The sequence below is a fragment of the Leiobunum rupestre genome, chromosome 2 (genome assembly GCF_980474605.1).
Source record: "Leiobunum rupestre chromosome 2, qqLeiRupe1.1.hap1, whole genome shotgun sequence".
Classification (NCBI taxonomy): Eukaryota; Metazoa; Arthropoda; class Arachnida; order Opiliones; family Sclerosomatidae; genus Leiobunum; species Leiobunum rupestre.
In genome coordinates this window covers 51,765,603-51,787,828 of record NC_143385.1, presented here as the reverse complement: position 1 = coordinate 51,787,828, position 22,226 = coordinate 51,765,603, and the positions used below count along the sequence as shown (strand labels likewise).

Genomic DNA, 22,226 nt, shown 5'->3' with positions numbered 1-22,226 from the left:
AAAGATTCCTTATATTTTAGGTTAACGCGTTGGAAACGGATTCCAAGGTTAGCGAGAATAAAAAGATAAATTATCAACAAATTTAATTAGCGGGGCTTCGTACCTTGGAGTTTGGATGTTCGCGCATAAACACAGATAACATTTATCGTGTGATTGAACGCGCAAACCACTCTGGAAAAGTGACTGTTCACTAACCGAAAAAACAGGACTAAAATCCGAGATATAATTTTAACTAAAAATAAGATTAAACCATGAGATAGCGAAAATCGTCCGGCAGAAAAATATCAGTCAGGCAAAATGCCTCAATCTAAAAAGCCGTACATTTGCACCAGCAATATTCTAAGCGATATTATTTGCAAGAAGAGGGATGGTAATGCTTTGGATAGCAAAGAAATTCGCCTGTTCGTAGAAGCGGCCCAAACAGTGGACAGTCAAAAATTTAAGGATGACCCCAACGCCCCCAGCGAATGCCAAATTGGTAAGTTGGAAAGGGCGCTTTTGTAATACTTTTAGTTGCGAGGTTAGTTGACACTCTTTTCAAAATCAGTGCCGTTTTAACCCATGGCAGGGCCCCTATGTTTCGAACCTTTTTGGCAAATTTTGGGCACCTTGACACCTCCCCCCCCCCCCGTTTGCAATACATAGGTCTCTAGGCTACAGCCATGTCAGCCTTATGGTAAATACGGCACTGTTAAAACTATACGAAACTAACAAAAACCCAATAAGTCGTCATTTTGCCAAAATCGAAAATAACGAAATTTTTGTCACAATGAAAAGCTCGCGATTTGTCAAATAATATAATGTTCCACGATAACTCCTAGCGCTCCTAATAACGTTAAATATTTCGTAGTGTAAACGTGCTGTGTTTTGTGACTTTTTGTCTAAGCTCTTATAACCTTTCGAAGTATATATCTTATCTTTGAGAGGTGAGAGGTTTATATTACATTTATATAATTTTGAGACCGAAGAATTTTAAAAGTTTATTTACGTTATTTTAAATTTAATTTTTCGCAATTAAAATAGGAAATATAACAAAAAAATTCCTTCCTCGTTATTGCAAAACGTTTCTGAAAAAAAGGCGTCAATTTCATTTCGAGTTTCGATAATAGGCGCGATGTTAATGGCCATTTATCAGCAAGGAATTAACACTGACGAATGCACGACATTGACTAAGGTGCTAGCCCGTTCTGGCGAGGTATTCAAGTGGCCCGAAGAATGGAGACACCTTGTAGTTGATAAACACAGTACTGGGGGAGTCGGCGATAAAGTCAACCATGTGCTGGTACCCGCTTTGGCCTCATGCGGTCTAAAGGTAAGCAAAGCTATTAAACGTTTATATGTACCAAAAAGTCTATTTGGCAGTTGTTGTGCTTCGTAACTCACCAATTTGGATGTGTTTGTTTAATGTAGTATGATTGAAACTTCTAAAAAGTTTCCTTTATGGCACCAATTAAGTTATGTTGTCATTTCAAAACTGTGCTCATAGGACCTTGATAATGTTGTCATTTCAAAACTTTGCTGATAGAACCTTTCGAATGTTGTCATTTCAAAACTTTGCTGATAGGGCTTTAACTGCTTTGTCATTTCAAAAATGTGCCAAAATGGCAAACAGCTACATGTATGTAATTTCAAAAAACCTACTAATATATGTTCAAATTTCAAAACTTACTGACATGGCACAACGCTCTGTTGTCATTTAAAAAAGGAAAATTTCTTGGCTACATTTCCATTTCAAAGATTGTTCCCATTGGTACTTGAGTATGTTTCCATTTCAAAGATTTGTAAATTGAGACGTGGCTATCTACTCACTCGAAGTTTTAAACCGTGTCATTTTTGAAATTATCATTTTCAAATTTAACTGTTAGGGCACTAAAATTGTTGCCATTTCCAACACTTAGCACTTTTGCTTCGCAGCAAACCGTGTTAAAGTCAAGCTCGTGCCACTTACTGAAACTTCTCCTATGTTGAGTTTGCACGTTCTCACACCACTGGTTAAAGGGGTTTCCCCATGTTCTTCAGTTTACACTTGAAGGGAGCTGTTGACTCGCGTGGAATCAAGGCCTAGTTGACTTGGGCCTTTGTTGGCCAACCTGATTATTTTTATAAAACCAATTGCAGGTCCCGATGGTGTGCGGTAGAAGCTCCGACTTGACAGGTGGAACGTTGGACAAGCTTCAGGCTATTCCAGGCTTTCGGACCACTTTGACAAAGCAAGAAATGGAAGATTGCCTTCGTGATGTAGGCTGCTTTATATCAGGTCAACGAGATGACTTCTGTCCAGCAGAGAAAGTTCTTTACCGTACAAGAGACTTAACAGCAACAATAACCAGTTCTTCATTGTTAACTGGTAAAACATACTTCGAAAAATTCACTTTCATATTCAAATTTCATTTTTGTTTTGCAGCCTCAATATTGGCGAAGAAGTACGCCGAAGATTTAGCGGCACTTGTATTCGATGTCAAGTATGGTAAAGGCGCTTTAGTAAAAACAGAACAGGAAGCGCGGTCTTTGGCTCAACGGCTAGTTAGTGCCACTCAAGAGTTGGGTATCAAGACGTCCGCACTTTTGACTTCAATGGATTCTCCACTTGGAAAACTTATTGGCAATACACTAGAAATGGTTGAGGCTTTAAGCTGTCTTCAAGGCGGTGGACCCGCAGATTTGCTTGAAATGATTGAAGGCTTAGGTGAGCTGGCACATCTTTTCTTTTTAAATGCCGACATAAGGGGCTTTTTGTAGGACTTCAAGAATGTTCTTCCTTCCAATTTTGTTTTAAAGCAAATGTTGGCTGTAGTTTAATACCTGGATAGATGGCGTTTTCGGCAGCGTCCAACCTGGTGAATTAACCTTGATTGGTTTATTTGCAACGGGGCAAGCGGTGTCGCTTTAGTCGTGGAGATAATAGAATAGAATAGAGGTTTATTGAACTGAATAGAATACGCAAGCACAAGTCATGCACTTATTGGATCAGCTTCTCTTACACAATTTTTACTCTAGCCTAGCAGCAAGAGGAGCCGGGTTTGGTAAATTGGGCCTAGGGTGGTGCCTACATGGATTAATTAACTAAAGGATGTTTCACTGGCGAAAATTCTCGAAAATGCAAGGTCCCCACGCCACCTAGCGGCGTCTTGCGGCAAACCGGGGTTTTTTTTCTACCCAGGGGCTAATAAACGGCGTGGTTGATCCATGTGGCTTCCATGCTCAGAACTGATTCGGATCTGTAAGTATCTATTCATATTAATGTCAATAACCAGTAATGAATTATTTGACACTTGCCCCAGAACGTAACTATTAATTGGAATTTTAATAAGTCGCCTGTTAAATATATTTAATGGTTGCAATTTTCAAATAAAAAAATTGAAGACGAATCCCAAAAAAAAAAGAGGAAAATAATATAAAATATGATAGATGACACTACAAACGCATATCCGATGCCCCTGGCTGGCGGGGGGGGGGGGGGGTTTCGATTAAGAGGAAATGATTCCGAAGAAAAAACACCGAGCTAACGCGTCCTTTGTAAAGGATGATGGGAAGTGAAAAATCCTTTAGTTAATTAATCCTAAGACCATTTAAATGGTCTTAGATTAATTCGTGGTGCCTAGTGCCTTGGGTATAAGCCTAACTGATTGTTTTATACAACTCCTAGTCTCTCGTATTTAACACATTCGCCGTCGTATGACCGAGGCTTAGCGTCAAATTTTATATTGTAAATTATAATAAACATATTTTGGATTGAATAAAAATAAGTTACAATATGCAACAGTACACAACTACGTTTATGGTTTTCAACGGAGACTGTATTATATTTAGAATATTTTAAATAATTAAGATGGAGGCGATACTATTGGGTATTAGCCTAGATGATGATGATGATGATTATTATTATTATTACTTTTTCGTGTAAAAGGAAAAGCAATCAAATAGTCTTTCAGCTTACATAAAAGCCGTGTTAAGCCCCATTTTCATGCTCGCTGGTAGCGGGTAAAAATAGTCAAAATTCGCTTCCGCCACTCGCAAGCGTGAAAATAAAGCTAAAATATCTGTTTGAAACAGATCGACGCGGAAAGTGAAAAAGTGTATAGCTGAAGCGGATTTTGACGATTTTTACCCGCTACCAGCGAGCATGAAAATGGGGCTTTACAGACGATGCGAGTAGATAATAAACTGCAGTATTTTAGTGTGCTTAGCAGACGATTGCTCATTATAAATCACAATGTGTCTGCTTCTCACGTTGGTCGTTACGTGTTCCTAAATACAGCTTGCTTTAAAGTAATGTTAATGTTCTAGTGATCGCACGGGGTGACATTTGAGCGATTTGAGTCGGGGTCGGGGAGAAAAAAAACCTCGAAAAACCGGGTCGGGTCGGGGTTTTTTGGAATTTTTATTTTTAATCGTTTTCTAACTAAAAAAGTGTCAAAACTCATTCAAAAGTGGCACATCTATTTAAAAGTAAAACCAAAAACGAAATCAAAACAACAACGAACGAGAGGTGAGCCTGGTGAATGTGACGCGACTTTTGTACCTTCGAACTAGAGAAGTGGATGAGATAATATGTGTTTTCATAAAATCATAGACACTGTATCTCTAACCGGACGGGAAAAGCTGTAGCTTCCACCATACAAAATCACCTGCCGCTGCCACCGTCTCTCTGTAAAGGAGGGGAGGTTCAAGAATTTTGAAAGTTTCGGGCTGTCAAGGCCATATAATTCGTCACGTGGTCGACAAAACGTTCCGTTTGAAATGGGGCTTTACATTCTTTCGAAGGACCTTGACGGCCCTTAGAATCGAGTATTTCAGCTAATACGAAGTATGACGCAAACGGACAGTGAGGGGTACCTCTTTTAGGCTGCTTTTCCCGTCCGGTTAGAGATACAGAGATCAGGGGCGTAGGAACGTTCTAGAAGTTGGAGGGGCCAAAGAGAAACAAAAAGTGGTCTGGAGAATGGTTTTGAATTTTTAATTGGGTGTAGCTTCTTCGAATACATGTGTACTGTTTACTACTATGTAAATTGGCGGGAAAAGACTGAAATTTAAACACAGTTGAGGTTCTATAAACTGTATATGCTTTTAAAATGATAATTTGAGCCTTTTGAAAATTTCAACTGACCAAAATGTTGGAGGGGGCAATAACATTAGTTGCCCCTCCCAACATAATTCTAGGGAGGGGCATTGCCCCCCTTCCCCTCCCGGTTCCTACGCCCCTGACAGAGATACAGTGTCCATGATAAAATCCCCATCAAAGAACTGCCTAGGAGGTGATATACTCGAGGAAGGGACATGTAACAGTCTGTAGTCTTTGGTTTTTATTGATTTTTCGGGAAACATGTTTGCCAGCTTGTTGACGTACATGCATGCGAGTCGCGCCGGTCTTAGAACTGGAACGTACTGAACTGAACTCCCTTCGAAGACTGAGGGGACAATTTTTGTCAGGGGGGGGGGGTGGGGACAACATAACCGGATTTTATGAAAACACCTATAGGCTGGCTCCTTCCCCGTTTTGGTTGTAGCTAACCGCTCGCTCAGGCGGTTTTTCGTTATATTTTTGGATTTTGAAAACCCGACTAAAAAATAAACCCGGACAACAAAATTTTACAACCCGGGGGATCCCCGACTTACCGGTTTGGGGTCCAATTAACTTTAGCTTTGTTATTCTGATTGTTGGTGTCTAAGGCCTTTGGGACACCAACAAAGAAATTTCGCAAAATTATTGCAACATAATTTAATTATGAAAGCATTTTAATTTTAAATAGATCTTGGTCTTAAAGCAAGTGTCGGCTCGACGTGAAGTAGCTTTTTTTTCAACAGATGTAGCTAGCGTCGAAATAAAAACAAGATGCTTAAGCTATATTTTGACCCAAAAGGCGGGACATAAAAGTACCCCTCGCGATGATTGGCTCGTTTGTAAATTTGTCAATAACTTAAATTATGGTAATTTTTAACAATATATTTTATATTGGATATATAATTTAGGTTAAAGTCCACTAAGTTTGTCTAATTATAATACTCTACAATGGTTCTCTGACGACGTTATTGTTTAGCTATTTTAAATTTAACCTTCCTTTGCCATTTATAGATGGCATCACGCTCTCCAGTAAAGTAGTTTTTTCGAAGAATCGGATAGATTCATTGTCAAGGACCTTATCTTAATACAAGTGGCAATGATAGAGCTGACAGTTGCTTTAAGCAAAAATGAGGTGGAGATTTCAATAAATAAAAATTTTTCATTCGCACTAAGCGTTCACTTTAAAACAAAAGTTGACCATCGATAATTCGCCGTGTAGTTTTAAAACAACAGTCGCGTAGTTTGAACCATGTGTGCCATATGGTACACAAAGTCCGATTCCCCAAAATACAAAGTCTCTACTTGATGGGGCTAATAGACTTGTGCAAGATTCAAAATTAAGTTTTACATTCTAATAATTTTAACAAATTATCTTGTGTATAGGCGGAGAACTGTTGATGCTAACAGGAATGTCATCAGGTCGTGAAGAAGGTGCAAACAAAATTCACGAAGTCTTACAAAATGGTTCTGCTTTGGTCAAATTTCAAGAAATGATAATAAAACAAGGTGTTAGCGTAGAAATTGCACGAAGATTATGTTCCCATGGTCATGATGTATGGTCCATTTTGCCCAGAGCTAAACGTTTAACCAAATTATATTACGAGGAAAAGAAAGGTACAAAGTCCGAAAGTTTTAAAGCAAGTGTCGGCTTGACGTGAAGTAGAGTATAAGTTTTCTAATTATAATACTCTACAATGGTTCTCTGACAATGTTATCGTTTCGCTGTTTTGAATTTTAGCTTCCATTAATAGATGGCACCACATTCTCCAGTAAACTCGTTATTTTCGAAGGTTTGGATAGATTAATTGCCTTATCATAATACGGATGGTAATGACATTGCCGACATTTGCTTTAATTAAACCTTAGAAAGTTTTAAGATTAAGCCTTTGCATGTTTATGAGTAACTTTCTGTAGGGTATGTTTTGGGTATAATTCCCGATGCATTAGCTGAAGTATGGAGAGAGGAAGCATTCTTAACTAATGAACTGAATTACGCAGCTGGTATTGAATTAATGGTACAGCAAGGAGATGTTATTCATCCTGGTAAGTTTTTTAAACTTCTGCAAAGTTACACCAAACTTATATTTTTACAATTAAAGGCACAGTTTGGGCTCGAATACATCATGATCGCGAGCAAGTCCCGGAAGAGCTACTATCCCTTTTGAAGACGGCATTAAGAGTTGGCAGGAAAAACAGGATTAAGGATGTTATCACACCTCACACTACTCGACAACGAAAAATTACTCTACCACCAGTTCACGTATATAGGGAAACGTGGGAAAATGCAGTATGCGAAGTGAAGGGTGCAATGGAATAACGCAATAAATCTTTGTTTTTCAGTTAAAAACTGGCCTTCATTTGGTTTATTCACTAACATTCTTAATAAAAAAAGATTAAAAATACATAAATTACAATTAATTTAAGGAGTAGACCTGACACAAAGTCCCTAAATACAACGTAATTACTAGAGATCGGAGGTCACGCCAATCACGGTGACATTCTATGTGACCATCGAGTATTTGACCTTTCTTGACCCTTAACGGTTTTGGTAGCAGGAATACAGTTTGCTTCCAATGAGTCGCGGGTGTCTCAGGAGACGTTGATAACTGAACCTTAAGTTAATGAGAAACAAAATTATGTCCTTGACCCAATTGTTTTTTTTTTAAATATTTCTTTATTCTGAACCTTAATATTTAGGTTTGTAGCTACTGCATTAGTGTTTACTGATGTAGTAGGTGACAAAAATTGTAAATTACCTTGTGTTTAAGGCCCCTATCAAAGAAGCTGTCAAAATACCCAACAATGGCAGTTACTGAGCAATCGCTTAAAAATTGCATAACAAAACGGCAGCCAAAGTCCCTGTCTTTGGCCTTGCAGGTCATCATGTCAATTTCCTATTTATTATTAAAAATTTTAATGCAATTAACCCAAGTTTGAAGTCCAATAGATGCCATTGTAATCGTACTTTGATAACTACAGGATGACTACACAAACGGCTATTTTCTACTAAGTCAATGTTGGCTTCGCGGACAACTTCGGACTTAAAACAGCTCATGCGGTAGCCGTAAACATTGTCCCAGAAGCCCAAATACTTTTGGTGCATTTCTGACAGAATAAAAGTCACAACAAATATAAACCGCTGGTAAAATTTACAGATTGATTATGATGATATTCTCACCTAAGTCACTGAGCGCAACAAGAGAGATTGTACAACGATCAGGCAACATAAGTCCCCCTGGTTTTAAGAACTTATCCCGAGCCATCACAACAGTGTCAAGCATTCCTTCAAAAAGCAAAAAATAGCCCATCCACTCCGATATAATTATATCCACTTCCTTAATGGGAAGGTTAACTTCTTCTAGTCGTCCTTTCAACAACGTGATTGTATCGTGCAAATTATTTTCCCTGTTAGAAAAAGAATTAAAACATTTGTCAAAAATACAATAACGCAGACCATACCCAGTGATGGGCACCACTCCTCTCATTGTGAGCGAAATTGAGTGGCAGAAGGTTCTTATAAAAGAGCGCAAAACGAAAATGAAAGGGGCGCCAATTTCAACGATCATAAAAGAGCGAAGAGAAGAGCGCTTATTTTACCGCCCAAAAAAAGAGCAAAAAGAGAAGAGCGCTTATTTTACCGCTCAATAAAAGAGCAAAAAGAGAAGAGTGCTTATTTTAACACTCAAAAAAGAGAGTAGCACTTATTTTACCGCTCAAAAAAAGCAAATGGAGAAGAGAGCAAATTTCACTACTCAAAAAAAAAGCAAAAAGAGAGGAGTGTAAATTTTACAACTAAAAAAAAAGAGTTAAAAGGGAGGAGCGCCGATTTTACCACTCAAAAATGCGTGAGCTTGAGCGGATAATAGGCTAGCGAATGAGAGCGGTGAGTGAGCTGAGCAGCTCTTTGATGAAAATGCCCAACACTGAACATACCTAACTACATCCATAGCTTGATAAATAACATCCGACTGATCAACAGCCAGAACATGTTTCGCTCCAGTTGAGGCAGCGAACATGGACAAAATTCCAGTACCACAGCCTACGTCTAAGACAACTTTTCCATTAAACAGTTCTGGGTTACGAACGACAGCGTCTCGGTACGCTTCAGTGCGAACAGTGTCCTGGGATTGAATTGAATTTTATATTTGGTAATATGATGATATAAAATTTAAGTGACATACCTGCAGCATTTCATGATGAATACCGTAATGAGAATACGTAGAGAAATAGCTTTCATCATCATCCTCTACGTGTTGCATATTGCAAATTTTAGCTGCTTTATTACAGTTTTGGTTTGTGCTGTTAAACAAGAGAGTCTTTGCTGATTCACTAAAAATAAATAAAATTCACTATTTTTAATTAGAAAAACAGAGATATAATATAGTTTCATCATAACGTTTTACACAGCTTTTATTATTTTAGGTAGTGGGCAAAAATGAGCAGATAATAGCTTTAAACTGGTATCAATCTATATTATATTAAAGAAAGAATGGTTACCGCATCTTATTGATATCTTCCATTGCCTCTTGTAACTGCCGTTGCGTCGAATTGAGCTTATTTGTTAAACTTTCGTATTGCTGCTTGGTCAGTGTTACTATTTTCTCTGGAATATTGACTGGACTACCGTCTAATGTCAGTAGATGGTCCTCAATGTCTGAATAAAATAATTAAATATAGTTTTATGACAAAATAAAAAATGAGTCAAAATAACAGTACCAAACATCAATAAGGGGTCTTCTGGAAGAACAGGTTTCATATAATCGTCACTACACCAAGGTGATTTTTGAATAAATGTATTAACATCATCTTTCAAACCCTGTAATTCACCTTAATTTTACTTCAAGCTTATAGCGCGACTGCAAAAAAGAGAGTAGCTTACATGTTTTCTAATATAATTAATCATCTTAATATAGCTGATTGCATCCATAGAGGCTTTCTTTCCAATAACCATAATGTCAAAGCCATGTTCTTTCGAACAGTGATTAAAAGTTTCTTCAGGGGTTGGGAATAAAATGGAGCAAAACAAGCACAGTGTTGCTGTTGATACACCATTGTTTTCATCAGGTTCATCCCAATCTGATCCACTGCTATCTCGGTCTTCATCCATGTCTGGGCCCTAAGAAAACACTACTGTATTTAACAAAATCGAGGACACACCTTGGTTTTAAACCTTGAAAATTTTAAATGCCCACAATATAAAAAGAAAGCGAAAAATTCAAGGTCGAAAATTCTTCAAGGATCATTTGAAAGGTAGGCCTCACGCTGGTGCAAAAATGCATGGCCCCCACTCCCCCATCATAGAATCTGGTTAGCCATGCACACGTGAAAAAGACCAAGGCTTACTTTACTCAAGAGGTTACGTAACATTTCCTTTGTAATTTCGGTTTAATTTTTTCATGAATATAATGCCATAGACCTAATTTTGATTTTAACTTACTCGATGGGTAAGAAATAGAAAAACAAACGCCTAATTCCTTTGTTTAAAGTTCAATGACAAGACAGCTAGTTACAACTTAAGTTATACACAGGGTTGCCGGATTACAAGCGCTGGATTTTTGTGTAGAGTTTCGATTTCGATCGTACTAGATTAAGAAGGATCGTACGCGAACGGTTGAAAACCAGTCACTTTAGCCCAAAAGATATTTAAAGATAAAAAAAGCAGTTTGATAAACCTATTATGTCATATAATTTAGCTAACTTTTTTGTACGAAAAAACGGGTGATAAAATATTTCCGATTCGTGTTGACAACTATCACGCCCATAGAAATCTCATAGGTAACTAGAATGCTGCCGCCTACGGCCGAGCTTGACGCCAGTTCACCTTGAACCTTCAGCCAATGAGAGGCCGTAGAGTGGTTCCGCCAAGGAGGATAATAATCCTCCTTGGATCCGCTACTATAGCGGGAGATAGGAGACGTCATTCTCTCTGGTGACATTAAATTCTTGGCAGAACCACTCTTTGAGCTCTGATTGTCTGAGATCTGGCTATCGTCTGCCACGGCGTTTGGCCCATTTGCCAGTTACACGGCAGCATTCTAGTTACCTATGAGATTTCTATGATCACGCCCCCCATGAAACCGCAAGAGCGTGTAAAAAATTGGAAGTCTGGAATTTGGCGGCCTATTCTGTAAATATTCGAAATCCAATTTTCGATCGAAAACTAGATTTCAAACTTCGAGATCTCGATGAATGGTCTTCGGTAAAGATTTCGAATAAGCATAAATCTATGTAAATTGTCGAAGTCGATCCCATTCGATTTTTTACAGAATCGCCCCCCTGGGAGATAACATTTGCTAAAGATGCAATATTTAGAGATATATAGAGATTTCCGCTCTGAAGAAAACAGTTTTTAAACGGATCGTATTTTATCGTAAGATTATATTTTTGCCGTACGATCCAGCCTTTGGATCATATATCGTACCGCGGGTTCAATTATCGTACATCTGGCAACTCTGGTTCTACCACGGTGATTCTACGAGCAGGTTTGTCATTCTGTTTGACTACCAGCTCCATCTATGAGGAAAGAAACTATGAGTAAAAAAAAAAAGGAAAAACAGCGTTGCCAGACGTATTATACACCGATAAGGCAGATTCCGAAAACTTTTTCTGATAGCTTGGATTCATGTACAAGCTTCTTTGGATTTTCTCGCTCCTTTATAAACCCGCCTTTAAGAGTACAATAATGTAAGGTATTTTTAAAATAACCTGTTATAAATGTAACTCTTAACTTTGGTTTTATTCAATATTATTTTAATTATTCATATTAACGAGAAGAAGCCACCAACGGTCATTGAATTACGATTAAAGTAAAACAATGGCAAAAGCAAGATTGTTTTACTTTATTCATAGCTCAAACGAGTCTAGGTTAGCTTCTCCGAGGTAGCGCCTATGAGTATGATCTAGCATCTGCTACAGACAAATTAAAAAGTTATAAGAACGTTTTTTCTTAAATAAACTTATAAAAATATAAAATACAAATTGGTAGAATAGACCGTAAATTTAATAAAATTGAAGTCGCAGTACTTCGGCAAGATATGCCTTCAAGGCGGTACAAAATTTCAATGAAGACTTTAACACATAGAGATAGAAGTATTATTATTCTAATGTCTATGCTTTAACATTTTAAATTTCAAAGCACGCGCGGCTGACGGCGTATTGAACGCGAGCCAAAAAAAGAAAGCTAGAAATAAAACAGAACAGCTAAAAGGGGAATACATTACTCTATAGCAAAGATAATTTAAACACGTACCCTAGATTCGAATACTGAGAGTTTTCCCATTGAGGGTTTTGTTACGAAGCGTTTACCCTTTTCCGGCACGTGACCTCAGAAAAATCGGGCTCCTTCGGTTGCGGTCATAGAATGCTGCCGTGTAACTGGCAAATGGACCAAATGCCGTGGCAGACTATAGCCAGATCTCAGCCAATTAGAGCTCAAAGAGTGGTTCTGCCAAGAGTTTAACGTCACCAGAGATAATGACGTCACCTAGCTCATTATTTTTCATGAAGTTACCAAACCCGAATTTGATCATAATTCTTAAAGCAAGTGTCGGCTCGACGTAAAGTAGCTCTGTTTTCAACAGATGTCGCTAGCGTCAAAATCAAAACAAGATACTTAAGTTACATTTTGACACAAAATGCGGGACATAAAAGTACCCCTCGCGTTGATTGGCTAGTTTGTAAATTGAACAATAACATAAATTACAGTAATTTTAATCAATATATTTTATATGGGAAATATAATTTAGGTTAATAATAGTGTATAATTTGTTTATATATAATACTCTACAATGGCTCTCTGACGACTTTATCATTTGGCTATTTTGTATTTAACTTTCTGGCCATAAATAGATGGCACCACGCTCTCTAGTAAAGTCGTTTTTTTGAAGAATCGGATAGATTCATAGCCATCTCTAATAACAAGGTGGCAATGATAGAGCCGACAGTTGCTTTAAACACGGATAACTTTGATTTCTCGCGCATCTCTCGCGCTACAGCGGCCATCTCATTCGTTGACGTTTCTGTGTTAACCTATGAGCAAAAGATTTGTATGACGTCAGCGCCCCTAGCGGATTATTATTTTTAGTATAGTTTTTACATTGAAGACAATATAACCACCGAGCGTGGCGCTGACCTCCTACACATTATAGTACAGTTTATAGGGGGAAAATACTTGCTCGCGGAATTTTGACGGATGTGTTGGCCGTAGTAGCGCGAACAGCGCGTGATCAAAGTTGGCCGTGCTTTAAACGACAAGTTTTCTGCAGACATAACTTTTTTAATTATTTTTAATATTTTATTTACAAAAATGCCTTCGCGGTGTTTTATTCCGTCGTGTAAAAAGCGTCGATATTCCGGTCGCAAAAATATGTAATTTTCAGGTAATAAACCATTAGGCCTCGGCTAATAAACGGCGGGAAATTTAGATGTTTAGGCTTAATGTTTATGAAGTGCCCCTGCAAATGAAACGGAGCTATCTTCTTCCAAATAGGTTTACAAATTCCTTATTACAAATATATTTAAGAAAACAGATATTAAATTTAATACTTTTACGATTATATTTAAGTTATTACCCGCAAGCTGTTTCGATCTCAAAATCGGGAAAAACCCATCGAAATCCTACGGGAATTTCCCGTGCTTGACTGTCGATTGCTGCATCGTCTGCAATTGACTCCCGCGAGAGTAGCGGAACCACTCTACGGCCTCTCATTGGCTGAAGGTTCAAAACGAACTGGCGACAAGCTCGTCCGTAGGCGGCAGCCATAGACATAATAAAGAAATAGACACCTTACGCGGAGTTTGATTTGCCAAAAATATACGGGAGCGATAACTAGCAGACAACCGGTATTTGTTCCGTATTCCTGTGGTACCACGTTTAAGCGACGCCTGTCGATTAGGTGAGAAAATAAAAAATCATCACGTGACACGTCACACATGTTCGTGTTTGTAATCTTTTAGGTACTCTGACGTGACTCGCGAATATTTTGGCTGTGATAATTTAAAATAAGGTTAATTTTTATTATAATTTTTAAATAAGTCAATTAATTCTTTCAAAACCAAAATAAAAAGCAGCAGATGATCTTTTAATTAAAAACAAAAAATTCTAATTGCGAAATGATATTTTGTCAAAGGCTTAAGTAACTCGTGTACTATCCGGTGTGTTGTGGTTATGGCTTGTTATGGGAATATTCTGAGATTCTAAATTGTAAACAAAAGTAAATGGAATTTCGATGAAATGGATGATTCTACTATAGCTATTGTCCTTGAAATAAAATTAGTTTTGACAATTTAAGTCTGATGGCTTGACCCTTCATTTCTAGATTTTTGTCCTTCGCTAATTTGTGGAGTCTGAGCTTGCAATATAAATTAATAACTTTCTTAATGATGATGTTCGATTCCAACTTCAGCATCAAGCATGTTCGTGGTGATCTTCCCAAAACATGTTTGATGCTGAAGTTGGAATCGAACATCATCTATAAGGACGGTCACCGTTAAGAACCTTGAGCACGCGGATAGAGACGGCAGCGATGGTGTGATCGTTTCCAGGAACACTTATTTGATATTAGAAGCAACCGCGGTAAAAATCAAGTAACCAGACACTTGAACAACGTCCACACCATCGCTGCCGTCTCTATCCACGTGCTCAAGGTTCTTAACGGTGACCGTCCTTATAGAGTAACCGAAGAAAATAGATTGATTTTTAAATTCGGAACGGAATATCCAGCTGAACCAAGGACAGTAGATACAGGGACGAGAAAGCAGGGGGGGAATTTGATTTTAAACGTCTTCATATTCACGGGGAGTTAGATGTAAACAAACCGCGGTCATTGTTAAGACGTGGTTCACCATGGACAGTATTATTGTAGTTAGTTTTTACCATTTTGATGTTAAATTAAAAATAAAACTACGAGCGTAAATAAAAAAATGCCCATTTGTTTTGAACACTTAAGACTCTTCAAGAACCGCTAAAATTAGGTGACCGCCATTTTTTTTGTTTACAACTAACTCTCCTTGCGTTTAGGTCGTTTTAGGTGATATATTCCAACAGAGGCCGCCAATACATTTCTCGTACCTGTATCTACTATCCTTGGCTGGACTAAACGATAGGCTTTCGTTTCGTTAGGTTTTTTTATTTCTTTTTATAGACTCTTTTTTTTTGGAATTTTGCTGGGCGCGTCCATGTTGAGTTTACCCCCCTTAACCCCCATTCTCCATATCCTGGGACCAAAGACCCGAGCCTAGACCGCCCACCGGTGGTTCCAGGTAATGGCCGACTAGCGGGCGGCCAAAAATAGGGGTCGAAAAGACCGCGAAAAAGAGTGTATAGGCTTCGTGCGTAGTTTAAATTTTGGTCATAAGTATCGCCGCCTACCCACCGAGTTTAAAATTGAATATACGAAAGCTGTCTGCTCGTTCAACAGCTGAAAGTTTCAACCGACTGATATTAAGTCAGATGGCGCTATATTTATTATGCCCGAATATTATAAAGTAATGTATTCCCTTTTAGCTGTTCTGTTTTATTTCTAGCTTTCTTTTTTTGGCTCGCGTTCAATACGCCGTCCGCCGCGCGTGCTTTGAAATTTAAAATGTTAAAGTCTTCATTCAAATCTTGTACCGCCTTGAAGGCATATCTTGCCGAAGTACTGCGATTTCTGTTTTATGAAATTTACGGTCTATTCTACCAATTTGTATTTTAATTCTTATATTTCGAACGTTGTTGGATTCTTACCTTTGTTATCAAAATATAAGCAAACGATGCCAAAATTATATATAAAGTCAAATTTACGAATAACGATGAGCAAAACCAATAGCGTCTGCTTTAGCCACTACCTATCTAGGTTTCAATGGCGAACCAAAGGGGGCGTAGCGATAGTTTTCGGTTGAGAATAGAATCTATAAATTATATCAGAAAAAAAACGCAGTATTACTTTATTTTCCACCAATAGGTCCAGCACAACTACTTAGCTAGGTTTAGCTTTTTATGTGGCCGGTTAGTTGTAAATTACAAATATGATAAAATTAAACGTTATTAAATATTTACTTAGCTAACTTAGCTAAGTAAAAAATCAAAATCCTAAACTACCACCAATTTTTAAGCGAACGATAACTTTTTTTACTGAAATCGCGAATCTTAGTACCATTCCTTCAAGGTTCTATAATTTAATTTTCAGGTCCTAGCAAAAGCAGTTTATTCACAGGCTCGGGTTGCGTTTTACCTCGTGATCTGTCACGTGAAATAATGTAATGGCGACCGTTTTAAGGAGGGGCTTAGTCTACGACGCTACGAGCAAGCACCCAATAACTAACGCGTTTCTTAATTTAAATGACGCGCACAATGTCTCATAAGGATCCCGTAGTGGCGTGGCAGTACCCGTGATCAGTGTTGCCAGATTGTGAAAAACTTTCCATATTGTGGGAATTTTTGGTGTCCATTTTGGCTCTGTGGGAAAAAAAAGTAATTTTTTTTCAAAAACGTTGATTTTGTGGGAATTTTCACGTCAGTGGGTATTTAAGCTGGTTTCACACTCGACGGAAAATTAGCAGCGGAAAGTTGAACGTTAGCGGTAAATGTAATGGGAATCAATTTTCAGCTCGGCGTTTATTATCGTCTTTCAGTCATATTTTCGGTCGAGTGAGAAACCAGCTTTATCCTATGTTTTTTTAATTTGACTACCAATAGAAAGCCCAAAATTATCTTGAGCAGTGTATTTTCGTGAATCTCTGGTTTTTTAAATAATATAAAGGAGGTGCCTCCTAATACTACAATCAATCAGTGCATAAGCCTAACAACTAAAATGTTTAAACATTGTAATTTCAATAAAATTTCATTTTAAAAAGTTAAATTTAAAATTATGGCATGTTTTCCGTTGAGTTTTCGTTGGGGACGGGGCTCAGTAGGGGTGTGGGAATTTGTGGGAAATTTACTATCCAGCAATGGGAATTTCAACTTTCAAACATTGGCAACACTGCCCGTGATTTGGAGGGTTTTAACCATAGAAATCTCATAGGTAACTAGAATGCTGCCGTCTACGGCCGATCTTGACGCCAGTTCACCTTGAATCTTCAGCCAATGAGAGGCCGTAGAGTGGTTCCGCCAAGGAGGATAATAATCCTCATTGGATCCGCTACTATAGCGGGAGATAGGTGACGTCATTCTCTCTGGTGACATTAAATTCTTGGCAGAACCACTCTTTGAGCTCTGATTGGCTGAGATCTGGCTATCGTCTGCCACGGCGTTTGGCCCATTTGCCAGTTACACGGCAACGTAAACCATTACGTACCGACAGACTGACAACTCTCCGCGAACTGCTCCTATAGTATTTTGAGGAAGCCCGGAAAATCGGCGACGGTCCGCCGGCCGCCTTTTCGACGGACCAGTCCAAGGTTCGTCGAGAAAAATACACCATTGGACCAGCCAAGGCCTATTGAATATTGAAAATGCTTTCAAAAGTGTAAATAACGTTTACTTTTGGAAAATAATGATGCATTATTGAATCGGAAGAAAAAATAACTTTTATAAACACTGGCTCCATTTCAACCTAAACGCGTGTACACTCGTATTTCTCGATATCAAACTAACCAACTATTTGGTCAACGGAAAGAGTAGGAAGGGTCGAGTTTCCTGTTCGGAAACTTCCTATTTCGTAATCACTATCATTAACCGAATTCTTTCTGTGCCATACTTATGTCTATTATGTTACTCCAACGTACGGCGAGAAATCGTGCGAACACCATACGTGAAACCAAAAGTCTATAATATTGTTCCATAAGTTTGTCACTTTGGGGAATATTTAACTGAGAGCTAGTGTAGTAGTGTTTTGAGTAAAAAAAATTGTCACGTTAGGTATAAAATGGATGTTTCCCTACTTTTATACCCTAACCAGCAAAACAGATATCATTAGTCGGTGACGTAATTTACCGCAAGCCAGTGGCGCTATCTACCACTAGCGTGAAACGAATACATTTAAAAAAATATATATATTTTCTTTGAAAGATAGGTGACGCCACCGACTAATGATAACTTTCCGCATAAGTCCATAAAATTTTCCCATAAGTTTGTCACTTTGGGGAATATTTTACTGAGAGTTAGTAATACCAAAAAAAAATGTAAATTTTCTTGAAAATAAAATTGAAATTGAATTGATTGAAATTAACGGAGTGACGTCATCACAAGAAGTAAATCTCCCCCTTGCAGGGCGCTGTCAAAGGCTACGTGTGACGCGGGAGCAAGCGGACGCAAAACGACGACGAAGCCCGTAATGCAGTCTGCCACACTTATGTAAAATATCATACACTTATGGTGAAACCAATACACACAAATCCCCTATTGATTTTATACCGCTTTGTTTAAACATTCTAATAATACTCAAAAGTAACTGAAAAACATTTCATTTAGAATAAACCTTTTTATTGCACAGCGTAAATACATGTACAACAAAATAATAAAATCTTACCAAGAAATATTAACAAGAATAATACTAATGGGTAATTCTAAAATTCTCTACTATCACTATATCTCTATTTAATTTATCAGATCAACCATTTATAAGAAGGTAAAGGGCCATAGATTGAGGCCAAAAAGGTTTAGAAGGCAAGGATAAAGTTCTTTTCTCCACACCATTTTTGATAATATTCGCTTTGCTCATTCTCAATGAAACAGCCATGTGCATTCGTGTAAAATTATCAACATCCTACATTCACTCCGTAAGGGCACATCCAAGAATATATATATAAATGCGCAAGAGTATATACAACGCTTTATAGATTAAAATTCCATTTTTTCACTGGTATTTTGTAGGACTGAGGGGTATTTTTAGTATCACGCGATATCTACTCCAAACAATTGAATGTCATAGTAAAATATATATTTTCCCGCAGTTTTCTGCAGTTGAAAGTTGCTGCAAAATACTTAGGCCTAATTTCAGGCCTTTCATTTCAGGACGCGACTAGACTGCCATCTGGAGTGATAAATTCGCGTTTCAAGTAACAAATACCACCAGATGGCGACCTTCTACGCGAGGACTGAGTCCTGGTGCTAGACAAAAGCTTTTGTTTTTCCTGTTTAGGATTATTGAATTCCAACTCACCGGGATTTCAAAAAAAAAATACAAATAACGCTAGGATTATATTTTTCAGACTCCAACGTCTAAACGTATTCTTTAAATCATGGATAACGTATAAAATTAAATAAGTTTTTTTAAAGATATCGACCTAAATGTCAACAATAACGTGGCATTCGTTACAAATTTTACCATGACTCGATGGACGCCATTTTGATAAATAAGGACGAAATACTACAGCGCCATCTTTAAATGGAAATTTGCGACTATATCTTTTTTAAATAAAAGAAACAAAATTATTCCCCGAAATTTCGTGTTTAGAAATCCGGAAAACCTAAGAAACATAGTTCATTAGCGAAAATATGGAGATAAATTATGCGTAAAATGAGATATGCTTTTGTATGCCGCCTTTTCACGTGTATAAGTTAAAAAGGTTTTAAAAAGAAATCATTGGGCATTTGACCACAAACACGGTTATTTAAATGATTTTTTTCCCTTTAAATTGCCGCACCGGCGCTTGAAAAAATTCAGCCACGTGGTAGCAGAAATTAAATAAATGTTCCACGCCTGACTTGGATTACAAAGAAAAGCTATTTGTTGGCCATTACAGTTTAAATAGAACGATAAAAGTACTTTGCAAGGCATCATGGAAGATAACCCAGTCGAACAGAGGCGCGTTTTTAATCTCGGAAGAAAACTTTGTTAGATCCCAAGAGTGTAAACAAAACGGAAAAAGGTACGTTACGATAAATGGTCCAATAAACACAGTTTAGTTTCCAAAGAGAAATTGCACGAAACTTGGATAAAATAAACCACAAAGGACCCGTATCATTAAGGTCATTGTTAGTTTTCAGAAAAAGCGACCCATTTTGTCCGCAACGACCGTTTACTCGGCGAATAATCAGCATTTCAAATATTTAAATAAAAAATAATAAAATCTTGGAAAAACAAATTATAAAATAAAATGGAAATTACGTTTTCATTTTCAAAACTAGTTCAGTTTAGTTCTATTCGCTTCAATTACCCCTAATATTAATATAAAAAATGCATCGTAGCAGACGAAATTAAAAAATAGAAATAACTAATCACAGAAGGCGTAGTATTTGGACGAAAAGAGAACTGAACTAGACTGAACTAGAGTGAACTACGCAGCGTTATTTTAAAGCAAGTGTCGGCTTGACGTGAAGTAGCTCTTTTTTCAACAGATGTCGCTAGCGTCGGAATCAAAAGAAGGTGCTTAAGCTACATTTTGACCCAAAAGGCGGGGCATTAAAGTATCCTTCGCGTTGATTGGCTCGTTTGTAAATGTCATAAATTTAAATTTTAATAATTTTTAATAATATATTTTATACGCGATATATATAATTTAGGTTAAAGTCCACTATAACTTCTCTAATTACAATAATTATAAATGGCTCTCTGACGACGATTTTGTTTCGCTGTTTTGAAATTTAGTTTCCTTTGCCATAAATAGATGGCACCACGCTCTCCAGTAAAGTCGCGTTTTTCGAAGAATCAGATAGATTCATTGCCATCTCTAATAACAAGGGCCTTATCATCATAAAGGTGGCCATGATAGAGCCGATAGTTGCTTTAAGCCGTTCTTACGCGTAATGAGAGCTATCAAAATACTGATTATCAACCCAACAACCGATCGTTTTTATTGGATTATCGTTGAAAAATGCGACGGGTGATACCGAGTAGAAAAGCTGAGTGAAAAACGCGTCAACTTAACCTAGACGTATTTGGAAATAACTAAGCCTCGGCCACGTTATTTAGGATGCGATAGAAGTTCAGCGTAGCTGCTAACTGTGCTTTGATTGCTTTCAATAATAGGAGATAGGCTTTCTTGCGACGAATTGGGTTCGTACGGAGATTCGGCGCAAGTGGGAGCATTGGCCTGTTCGCTGTCGGTGGGTTCCACCACACTGGGTATCTCGATAGTCACTGGGTTTTCGGCGAACGACACATTGTTCTGAGCGGTACTTGTGCTAGGAGCGTCGATGGGTTGATCCGTACCTTCCGGCCCCGTGACGGAGATCACCGTAGTCGGGGCGTTGTTGGCGTTCGTCATGTCCTTGCTGTGTCGATGCATCATGTGAGGAACGGAGGCGTGTCTGTTCAGAATCAAAGATCGCCTTTCTTCGATGGTGCCCAGATCGGTCCTGCGAGGGACACTAATGTTGATTCCCTCGTCCGAACCGTGCACGCTCTTGTCGTCCTGGCAGTCGCTGGTTTTGCGTCTTCGATCTTCGTAGTGCACCGAGTTGAGGTTCTCGCTGACCGAGCTGTGGTTTCGGCGCGGTGTCTTCAGGGTGAAACTGGGGAAGAGCGAGTTGTTGTCCTTCTTGGCCGTGGTGCCATTGACGTTTTCGGTGCTGGCCGAAGTGCCCATGATCATGTTGAAGATCTTGGCTCCGAAATTCTCCGATTTCCCCGACTGCGAGGCCGTGTCCGTTTGGTTCTCATTCAAGGTGAACTTGGAGGCGTTGAGCGAGTTGTAGCTCGGCGGTAGAAGGTCGTTGGTGGGACTGGTCGGTGGGCTGTTGTAGTAATTATGCTCCTCGTTGTCTTCCTCCATTATAGTCTCCATAGCCACGAATTCGGCCTCTTCCGGGTCGATACTAGGGAAGTTTCAGAAAGCAGGGTTAGACCATGGATAGTACATTTTAGAGGATCGGTAAAAAGCCTGGATTTTAGCCCCCGTAAACCAATCACACGAAGGGAGTCGGCCAAGGTTATTTGAAAAAAACAAGTATCGCTAAGAGTGGACGATACTGTTCGAAAAAAGAAAAAAGATAAACACAAAGTACATTTTTACGCCAAAAGGTATTTTTTCACGTTTTTATAGATTAAATATGATATACTAAATCTCAGTTGATAGTTTTTATGGAATTAAAAAACCAAAATTTAAAATTACTAAAATATAAAGCGCAAAAATGACGTAACAATATCAACCGCGTTAGATTGCCATTTTTAAGATCACGTGGTACAAACGACCTTGCAAGACTCCCTCGGAGTCTCTCGAGCTGATTGATACGCGGGGAGAAATCAAATGCACTGTGGAAGGCTATCGAAAACCTGTCCTCTTAATTTACTGTCCATGG

General features: G+C 38.3%; 3 protein-coding genes across 5 annotated transcripts in view; 1 reads left to right on the top strand and 2 right to left on the bottom strand.

Annotated features, from left to right (window-relative positions):
* The first annotated feature begins 202 nt into the window (after positions 1 to 202).
* LOC149958339 (thymidine phosphorylase-like) lies at positions 203 to 7,409 on the top strand. The gene is made up of 7 exons (XM_090165778.1): positions 203 to 478; positions 1,110 to 1,312; positions 2,119 to 2,347; positions 2,405 to 2,686; positions 6,446 to 6,676; positions 6,977 to 7,105; positions 7,162 to 7,409. Exons 1-7 carry the CDS (start codon positions 298 to 300, stop codon positions 7,377 to 7,379), a joined length of 1,473 nt encoding a protein of 490 aa, XP_090021904.1. The 5' UTR covers positions 203 to 297; the 3' UTR covers positions 7,380 to 7,409.
* LOC149958338 (protein arginine N-methyltransferase 3-like) lies at positions 7,397 to 10,590 on the bottom strand. 2 transcript variants are annotated; one of them, XM_090165777.1, is made up of 10 exons: positions 10,500 to 10,590; positions 9,942 to 10,178; positions 9,779 to 9,878; positions 9,560 to 9,716; positions 9,244 to 9,391; positions 8,996 to 9,183; positions 8,241 to 8,467; positions 8,028 to 8,167; positions 7,819 to 7,956; positions 7,397 to 7,674 (listed from the first exon to the last, which is right to left on the bottom strand). In XM_090165777.1, exons 2-10 carry the CDS (start codon positions 10,167 to 10,169, stop codon positions 7,477 to 7,479), a joined length of 1,524 nt encoding a protein of 507 aa, XP_090021903.1. In that variant the 5' UTR covers positions 10,170 to 10,178; positions 10,500 to 10,590; the 3' UTR covers positions 7,397 to 7,476. The 2 variants fall into 2 exon arrangements, with proteins under 2 accessions (XP_090021903.1, XP_090021902.1); XM_090165776.1 differs by having other exon boundaries at positions 10,406 to 10,578.
* A 7,903-nt stretch (positions 10,591 to 18,493) lies between these two features.
* Positions 18,494 to 22,226, bottom strand: part of LOC149958337 (bestrophin-4-like) — a 28,261-nt gene continuing 24,528 nt past the window's right edge. The window contains exons 8-9 of one of the 2 annotated variants that reach the window (XR_016478500.1): positions 19,212 to 21,743; positions 18,494 to 19,176 (exon numbers count right to left, since the gene is read on the bottom strand). Coding sequence is in view for 1 of the 2 variants with exons in the window: in XM_090165779.1 (XP_090021905.1) it covers positions 20,891 to 21,743 (853 nt within the window). In the remaining variant the exon portion in view is untranslated. Of the gene's footprint in view, positions 21,744 to 22,226 lie in introns of both variants that reach the window. The other variant, XM_090165779.1, reaches the window with a different exon arrangement.

Bases quoted from the DNA above. Each gene is read 5' to 3' on its own strand.
- LOC149958339 (XM_090165778.1), top strand. From the start codon at position 298: ATGCCTCAATCTAAAAAGCCGTACATTTGCACCAGCAATATTCTAAGC. The intron at 1,313-2,118 runs GTAAGCAAAGCT...AACCAATTGCAG, and splicing joins TGGCCTCATGCGGTCTAAAG to GTCCCGATGGTGTGCGGTAG. The intron at 6,677-6,976 runs GTACAAAGTCCG...AACTTTCTGTAG, and splicing joins ATATTACGAGGAAAAGAAAG to GGTATGTTTTGGGTATAATT.
- LOC149958338 (XM_090165776.1), bottom strand. From the start codon at position 10,429: ATGTTACGTAACCTCTTGAGTAAA. The intron at 10,179-10,405 runs GTAAGCCTTGGT...GTGTTTTCTTAG, and splicing joins TACGTAACCTCTTGAGTAAA to GGCCCAGACATGGATGAAGA. The intron at 9,879-9,941 runs GTAAGCTACTCT...GGTGAATTACAG, and splicing joins TTAATTATATTAGAAAACAT to GGTTTGAAAGATGATGTTAA.